The sequence below is a fragment of the Elephantulus edwardii genome, unplaced genomic scaffold (genome assembly GCF_000299155.1).
Source record: "Elephantulus edwardii isolate Elephantulus edwardi_28Jun2011 unplaced genomic scaffold, EleEdw1.0 scaffold00073, whole genome shotgun sequence".
NCBI classification, from domain to species: Eukaryota; Metazoa; Chordata; class Mammalia; order Macroscelidea; family Macroscelididae; genus Elephantulus; species Elephantulus edwardii.
The window spans coordinates 12,109,173-12,118,668 of NW_006399823.1; the positions used below are offsets into that span (position 1 = coordinate 12,109,173).

The 9,496-nt window shown below is 41.6% G+C and overlaps 1 protein-coding gene across 1 annotated transcript in view; it reads left to right on the forward strand.

Annotated features, from left to right (window-relative positions):
• The window catches only part of FZD8 (frizzled class receptor 8), a 2,116-nt gene extending 2,017 nt beyond the window's left edge, over positions 1 to 99 (forward strand). The window contains exon 2 of the mRNA XM_006888959.1: positions 7 to 99. Coding sequence (XP_006889021.1) covers positions 7 to 99 — 93 coding nt within the window. The remainder of the gene's footprint in view (positions 1 to 6) is intronic.
• Positions 100 to 9,496: the final 9,397 nt, after the last annotated feature.

Consider the following 9,496-nt stretch of genomic DNA (forward strand, 5'->3'; position numbering starts at 1 on the left):
GGCTCTCTCTACAGCGACGTCAGCACCGGCCTGACGTGGAGGTCTGGCACGGCCAGCTCCGTATCCTACCCCAAGCAGATGCCATTGTCCCAGGTCTGAGCGGAGAAGAGGGTTTGGGGAGGGGAGGGGGGTCGAGGAGACCAAATGCAAAGGGACTCTTGCCGGTCTGAGGTTCCCACCCCTTCACCGTGTTGATTGCTATTAGCATGATAATGAACTCTTAATGGTATCCATTAGCTGGGACTTAAATGACTTGCTTAGAACAAAGTACCTGGCATTGAAGCCGCCCAGACCCAGCCCCCTTTCCTCCATTAATATGCAAGGAGCTCCTTCCGCCAGGCGTTAATTTCTGTTGGCACCGGAGGGTGGACTCGGCTGCGTTTCCAAAACCCAAGGTTTGGAGCACTTACTGGCTGCTCGTTGCTGAGCTTGAAGCACCATCTACAGATTTGACCTGAGGGACGTCTTCTTCTCCCTTGACTCACTTTACATAAACTCTTAACTCTTTACATATGCTAGAGGCGGGATGACCACGACCTAATGGGATTGCACGGTTTGGGTAATTCTTAATGACCAGGCAAATGCCTTAAATAAATAAACGAGAAATGTCTTAATTATACACCCCAAGTAAATACGGGTTTCTTAACAGTAAAGGATGTATTTATATAATTATTTGTTAAATTGTAAAACAAACAAAAATCCACAAAAAAAAACAAAAAGTGTAAAATATGTATATATCCAAAGATATACAGTCTGTACATTTTTTGTAAAAAGTTTAGAGGCTTACCCCTGTAAGAACAAATATAAGTATTCTATTTTGTCAATAAAAAGACTTTTGATAAATGATTTCACCATTGCCCTCTCCCCCTGCCTCTTCAAAGCCATTAACTTTAATGTGATAGCTTAAGAATGCATCAGGAAAAACAAATGGACATTTTCGAAATTGTTATTCTGTATACTGTCTTTAGGCATGGAGAAGAATCACCTGTTAACTGCTGATTCTTAAGTTGTGAGCACGGCAAAAAGCATGGTTGAACTGCAGTAAAAATGGAGGTTTTGCACCACCCCGCAGAAAAGATGGTATTTCTAATGAACTCTCCTTTGATTTGTGAATGACAATTTTCACCTTAGTGTATATAAATAGAACTTTGGCAAGGCACTAATGCCACTTGTGCCCAGTTATTTATCCTGTATAATGTTACTAAAAGTTTCAAAACCCTACATTCATTTCTGGAGTCCATGATTTCCAAAGTACCTGCCTGCATCTTCAGGAACTGACCACGATGCCAAAGTGTGGAAAGGTTAATGTTTTAAACCTACAGATCACGCTTTACAGTGTAAGTCACTCCACAATCTGGTAGAGGAGCTAACACTCTTTAGTGGATTAAACTAACGGGTTAACATCTTAATAACCTTCCAGGCTTGTGTATATCGAATGTGCTGCTTTTCCTAGAGAAAAAGCTATTGTTCCTCTGTCAAGACTAAGCTAATTTATTGGAGCAGAAGGCTGTTGAATTAGCAGAAGAATGCTTTGGCAATTGTTGAACTTTTTACCTGTCTGCCCAGTGGCTCAGCCCATCATTCCTTTAAGAGGAGCTAAATGAATAGGGTTAATCTGTAGGGAACTTGGTCTTTTGAGTTGGAAAAACTTTGATCTTTTCTCCTCTCCAAATGTGATGTATAGTCTGAAGTTTCTTTCCCTGCTGCCGGGTTCCTCTTGTTGCAGACCAATTGGCCACCATGGAGCCTTAAAGTTCTTCAATTAAAGGGATGTGGGACTTTTACTTTAAAAAGGAGCGAGAACGGGGGAGAGGGAGCGAGAGAGGAAGACTTGTAACAGTTAGTGAAGACCAGAAGCCCAAGTGCGCTCAGCCTTTTAAACAGCTTTCCCCGGCATTGTTAGCCAGCCTGCAGGCAGCAAGGCATGAGTTGAAGCATTATAGAAAAGGACTATGAATGCCCTACAGGTGGTCTGCTCACATAATCCCCCAATTTAAAGCGTTTTCCTTTGCTGGACAATTGCATTACAAAACTCCCTTCTTTTTCGCTCCTAATTGAACCAATGAACTATTATAAACTACAAGTTTTTCTTAAAAAAAAAAAAAAATCAGTGCCTAAATTCTATTGACTTGATTCTGGCAAGTTTTCTGAACTGAAGCTTTTAAAGAACCGGAAGCAAAATCTGCTTCAGCAGATATTTCTATTTTTCAGAATTTTTTTTTTAAAAAAAGAAATCCTTGCGCTTGTTATTTTCTGACAGATTAGCAATAATTTAAAAGTAATTGGTAAGGTTGTGTGTTCCTCCTGAAAAGATAGCCCCAGGTTCCTTATTAGCCTGTCAGTCAAGATAAGAAATGGGCAGCTACCCTGCTAATGGCACAGGCATCAATCAGAGAAGAATGGGAGGGGCACATGTTTTCTGCATCCTGTTAAGATATTTGTTCCCTTTACATTTCCTTCATAGGAATCTCTAGAGGTTAAAAAAGCATTTTTTAAAAAGCCCATTTAAAAAAAAAAGTTAGGTGAACACTACTTCCTCCACCTTAAGGAAGAAACTTCTAAGAACAGTTTCATAGTAAAATGTTGCAGCATCCTTTTGAGGTTTATTCTGGGTGTTCATTGGATTCTGAAAATCAGATAGGCAATAAGAAAACCTACAATACCTCTAATGCTGGTTTCACTTTTAAATTCAAAGGAATGAAACTCCCCAGCAGGTTTTTTTCATCAGAGGTTTGCCTAATGGGAGAAATGAGTTCTCTGCTGCTCATTGTATGTGGTAGACTGTGGCATCAACCAGCTATAAACCTAACATTTTTCAGTCCTAAAGTCGAGTTTTGAGGGCAGTTTGCATAATCTTAACCACCTATGTAGGATGAGGAGAAAGCTCAGTCTTGTTAGCCTCTGCTCTGACTGGAGCAGTCAGCATTCTCATTATTGACATATTTTCAACTTTATGACACTGTGGAAAAAAATTCACCTACAAAACTTTTATTCCCTTTATTGGCTCTTTAATATATCCTTGTAAAATGCCATATTTGAGAAAATGTTTGTGAGAAGTATGGTAAATATTATCAAGTTTTTTAACAAGAAAACCCTACTTACATTCTGAGGAAAGCCCTTAGGAGAGTCCCACTGGAGAGTGACAATAACACAACAGACCCTGGTTGATTGTCTTTATAAGCAAAACCCCAGTCACAAAGCTGCCCCTACCTACATGGTGTCCATATTAATGGGACCAAGCAATCAAACACATAGGGAAGTGGAAATAAAAAGGAGAAAAACATTTTTTAAATGTGTCAAACAAACCAATGGGTCTCTTGCCAGCAACCTCTTTACTTTGTCCTATACAAGTATGCCCTTAACCACTAAAGAAAACAAATGTTACATTTTGAAAATGCTGTCAAATATGGGGTGAGGGGATATGGTTACTGTGTGGAGAGAAGATCAATGTAAATAAAGCCAAAAACTCATTAAAATCACTTGTGGGAGAAGTTACGTGAAGCACTTTTCATTTTGCTTTGTGGTAAGTGCAGTTTGAAAGTAACAAATTGGGAGAGAAAGTTTCTAAGGAAGCCTAAGGTACAAACGCTGTGCTTTACAGTTTCTTATTATACTTGGAAGATACTGCAGGTCACTGTGATACTTGAAAGTTGTTTGGGGAGAGAAGTCAAGTTGACAAAATCCCGCAGAGAGCCAAGAAGCTGAAGAGCACAGGATGTCATCTAAAAGGTGGGTGCAAACATTCCGCTGAACCTCAAAACCTCACTAATACAGGAAGGAACTCCAAAGGCAAGCAGTGACATTTGCCACATTTTATACTCTACTGCCCTCTTGTGGTATGAAAAGTTACAGAAACAAGTGAACGCAAATTTCTTCACCCAAAATTACCTGACTCCTGTGCTTACCTTGTCACATAAGCCCTTCCCAGAGGACTTTTAAGTGTATCTACAATTTTATTTTTAAATAAGTACCCCAAAATATATAAATATAATGTCCCACAAGACCTGAATTCATCCCAAGAGCCATGGTGGTGCAATGATGTGTGCCCAGCAGCGATCCTGCAGGAGAAAGATGTGAGAACCTTCTTCTGTACAGATCATATAGTCTTTTAAACTCTATGAGGCAGTTCTATTCTATAGAATTACTTTCATAAAAGCTCTGGTGGCTTACTGGTAAGGAGTTGCACTGGAACCCAAAGGCACATGGTTCAAATCTATCAACTGCTCCATGATAGAAAGATGGGCACTCTCTTTCCATGAAACTTAGAGCCTCTGAAAACCTGCTGAGGGTCAGCTCTTGACTCGACAGCACATAACAACATCATAGGATTTCTCTGAGTTGGAAATCAATCAATGGCAATAAATTTTGAGGTTTGGGTTAATACAGTAGAATTCCCTTTATTAATCAGTTTGAATTAAATTCTCACTATCACAGCTATGTTAAAGATAGAATTAAGCTATATTGAAATCTAAGCATCTTTTCAAAATTTTCTTGCGTTACCTTTATTTCCAGAGTAGGCTGCTCACTCAAAATACATGAACCCTAAACTCGATGAAAGAAACACAGAACGGAGAGTGTTTTAAGGCAGGGTGTAACCAATATGCTTTCTTAAACACACACACACACACCACCAAGAACTTCCCACATAGGTGATGGGATGAGTCCATTGAAAAATCTTCAGTGTGCACTGCTTGGCTGGGAAGCGCGTGCGTGTGCATACACACACACACACACACACACACACACACACACGCACGCCGCCCAGTATCCATCCAGGTGTTCATGGAAGCACATGGAGGAATAAAAGCCAAGCTGGGAAACAAGGTCAGCCAAAGGGGAGCAGGGGGTGGGGGGGAGAAATCTTCCCTGAAATACTCCGGTCATGTGGGAGGAAGCTTCACACAGCTAGCAGTGTGGGAAGACCAGGCCTCAAAGGGAGCAGAAACAGAGACATACACAGCCTTGCAATGCCACGTGTGAAGGAAATTTGTGGAAGTGAGAGTGGCTAATGTGAGAAGGAAGGAAGAGGTGGGCCAGAATATGATCTTGGAGGTTATGTACATAATCATAGTTGTTTTGTTTTTTTTAGACTTGACAGAGACCTTAGGGATCTAGACCCTTTTTACTCAAAACAGTGGTCCCTGGGCCAGGAGCAGAGACAAAATGTGGAGCTTACGAAGAATGAAAATGAGAGGTTTCACTGAAGAAATCGTCATCTGGACTTTAACAAGACACACACAGCCCCCCTTCCCCAAAGAGATCTGCATATAAATGACACTGTGTCAAGTGTGGTCTAGGCTGCAATCATTCTCATTATCATGAGCAAACTGGAGTCCACAGAGGACTATCTTTGCTGAAAGCAGAAGGACTTGCTAGGGCAATAAAAAAATAGAAGGAGATAAGAGGCATCCAAACTGGCGAAGAAGTGGTAAAACTGTCTGCTATATGCAAACAATATGGCAGTACCCCAAGGACTCAACAAAAAAAACCTCTCAGACTAGTAGATCAATCTTCTATAGGTGGATCAGAGACCTAGAGGTAGAGCCCCAAACCATAAAGATCATAAAAGACAAATGGGACCAAACTTAGAAGGTTTGGCCTATGGTATAAATAGGCTGGCAAAAGACAGAAACACACAACCAGGAGATGATAATATCATTAAATGGGACCTTCTAAAGATTCAGTCTGTATGTGCATCAAAGATTTTTTCTAATGGGGTGCAAAGAAAATCTACTGACTGGTAATAAAACATTTGTCAATGTCATCTTAAGCTGAAGGAACGGAAGAACAAGTTCAAGGCTCAATAGGATAATAACTAGTAAGATGGGTGCAAAAGTCTAGAGGAGAAAGGAAAGGGAGTTATGTGGGCACAGGGAGAGGGTGAGGGAATTGGGAAAGATATAGTGGGGACCTGAAAAGGCAGGGTAATGGTGGGCATGGATCAATGGTGGTTCCTTCTATAACACACAATGTTATGGGAATGATCATATGAAACGCAATGTGAATAGAGGAATGTGTAAAACACAACGTATATAAAGGAAACACAATGCACACAAATTTTGTATGCAAACCAATATAAACAAAAAAATTATTTTTAAAAATTTGAGGAGTTTTTGTTTGTTTAGGGGTTTTTTTTTGCGGCAGATTTATCCCATGCAACACATCATTTGATTTGACTGCTACTTCCATGGATGCTGATTGTGTGGATCCAAGTAGAATGAAATTGTTGACAACTTCAATCTTTCCTTCATCTGTCATGATGTTGCCTATTGGTCCAGTTGTTAGGATTTTAATTTTCTCGATGTTAGAGTGTAATCCATACTCAAGGCTGTAGTCTTTGATCCTCATCAGTAAGTACTTCAAGTTTTCACTTTTCAGTAAACTATCTGCAAAATGCAGGTTGTCATCTTCTGTCAGCCAGTGTGCTGCTGCTACTCCCAATGTGTTTGCTGGCCAATTTTTAAAGAAATAGATCATCAGTGCCTTTCTTATGGTGCAGTCAATACCCTAGTTCTCCTTCCTTGCACAGGTTAAAAAAAAAAAAGTGCCCAATTGAAGACAGAGAGGCAAAAATGGTATTCAAGTACCTAGGAGCTCCCAGTACAGCAATCTGAGTGTTTCTTGGGAGAGTAGACATTAGTGTCTGAAGCACTGAAGTATAAACCAATGCCTTTTATCACAGCACAAGGATGAGAAGGAAGAGTCAAGGAGGGAGAAATGAGGGCAAATAGTAGTGCTAGATTTATTAGAAAGATACATTCCCAAAGGGATGGACCTTCCTCCTTGAAAGAAGATAAGCAGAAAAAGGCCCTGTGCTTATGAGATGAATCTCCATTTATGGCTCATTGGGCTCAAGCCTGAGCCAATGAGATGATGTTATGGAGAGTTCAAAGTCTAGTGGGCAGGCCTCCATCTGGTCCCCTTTTTCTGACATCATTCAGGTCAATACCTGCTTCCTGGCTGTGATGTAACTTTTCCCTCCCCCATTTCATTGGTTCTAATCCTAACACCTTCTCTCTACTGTGGAAGCTCCACCAGAACATCTCCACCAGGGATGACACTGATGGTGTTTGAACTACTGATAACACACCAGGCAGCACAGTATTGACACAAACTGATGGATGTGTAGAAGAATCGTTTTCTAGTTGATGCAAAAGATCCAAGATAAAGACACATGTCTGTGTGTTGGTTGGGTGGGAAGCCGCAGATCTGAGGAGGAAGCATGGATGTCTGCTGCTGATGGGATTTACATGAGGGGGAGGGACCAGATGTGGAAAACATCTGTTCTGGTCAATGGAGGCCCTGTGGGGGAAGAATCCAGCCAGTGTCAGGGAGGAACCGAACAACAGAGGCACTGCCCAGAGGAGGTCGGTGCAGGGAGCAGGAAACAGACAGCGGAGAGCCTTCCTAGGGGAGCCTCAAGAGCTTTGGCAGAAATCACTTGAACACAAGAACACTCCAAGGAGGAGGTTAGCTTGTCTGATTTAAACCACACACTTGAACCCAGAGGAGATGACTTTAGAGGATGGATTGTACCTGGACAGGACAAGTGGTGGCAGGGGAGGATGGAAGTAAAGGAAGAACTGGCCGAGGCAGAGTCAAGATAAATTTTAATTGGGTGACCTCTTTCAAGGGCTTTCCTAGCCTTTGGGAGAATCGTTAATCATAAAGGACAAAGACATCTATTTCTATCTCCTTAAGTGCAAGCAAGTTGCTCCTTAGAGACATGGGTGGAGCAAATTGATCTCACATACTTTGGGCATGTTTTCAGGAGGGGCCAGGCCCTGGAAAAAGACATCATGCTGGCAAAGAGAAAGACAGACAGACCTTCAGCAAGATGGTTCGACACAGAGGCTGTAACAATGGGCTCAATCGTGGCGGAGATGACAGTGGTGCAGCACAGAGCATGGCTCAGATCTGATGTGCACAGAGGCTCTGTGAATTGTAGTCAACTTCACAACACCTAACAACAACGCCAACGTTAAAACTCAACCCTGATCAGTGCATAGCTTATGAGCTCAACTACTAACATAAAAGTTAAAGCTTGACGTTCCACCAGCGTGACCTCGCAAAAGAGGCCTGGAATTCCACTTTTGGAAAATTCATCATTAAAACTGATCTGGAGAAGTTTTACTCTGACCCAAGAGGTGACCATGGACTGATACAAACTCAACGGAAACTCGCTACTGGCTATTGGGCCCTCAGGTGAATGATCTACTCATTTACAATGTTGTTGTGTATCATTGAGTCATAACTGACCCATAGTTGATCTTCCAGCAGGTTAATCACACAAGAGCAGATTGCTCATCTTTCTTCTGCAAAGCAGCTGGTGGATTTGAACGGCCTTAAGGATTGCAACACAGCTTCTTGCCAGTTGGCCAGTTAGAAAACAAATTTCTAATACAAACACGCACACCCCCAATAAGCCTGTTTATAATTAACTGAACTCAGAACAATATTTGTCAGTCCTGCCTAAACTTGGAAGCACTTGGGTGTTTTTTAAAAAAACTCTGGTAAATGAGCTGCATCCCAGATCCATAAAAATCACACTTTCTAGAGATGGAATCAAGGATTAAAGATGTTTATAAATCTACCCACTGGTGGTGGAAATCTACCAAAAGTAAGTCAATGTGATGTGATGTGATATGATGTGATGGAAAATGGAAAATGGAAAAGAATATAGAAGCAAGTAGAAGTTATTTGGCTAGAACAAAGCTATTGTCATATAATCTAACTAATAAGGGGGTTTTTCCTCTCCTTTTGTCACATTAAAAAAAAAAAAAACAAAAACCAACCCAAACACAACAAACCCATTGCTATATATATATATATATATATAAACCCCCCAGTTCCTCGCCACCACGTAGGCTGGAGTAGAATCATCCTGTAGGGTTCCCAAGGCTGTACAGGAGTCTGCACAGGCAACGACCTCAGCCTTCTCCTAGGGAATCACTGTTGAGTTCAAACCGCTGATCTTTCATCAAGCAGCCAAGTTCTTGAATGGCTGGATCATCTTATCCTTTCAGTGGTTCTCAGGACGCCCATTACTGATCTCTATGGTCCTCCTGTGGGGCTTACTGGGCAGCTGTTTTCCCCAGGAACAGTCTTATGTGAGCATCAGGAAGTGCCTGTATAATGGTTTGACGTGGGTGTGTGCTGCAAATTGCTGTTCTCACAGAGTATTGTTTGCTTTCTTGGGGTTTTGCTTTTACGAAACTTTAGCCCCTAGCCATTTTTCCTGGGGAATAAGCCTGCGAGTATACTTTTGTGTTCCTGTGCATTATATGCAGCATTCTTGTGGCGGAGTCTGTAGGGAGCTGTGCAGCTGACCCCACGGTGGTGCCTCTGGGCTGGTTCAAATCCACCAGCCAGTCCAGAGGAGAAAGATGGGAAATCTTTCATGTGATTCACAGCCTTCCCAAAACATGCTGCAGGGTCAGCCATAGGCTGATTTAGGCTCAACTGCAATGGGATAGAATTTGAGTTCATTCTACAA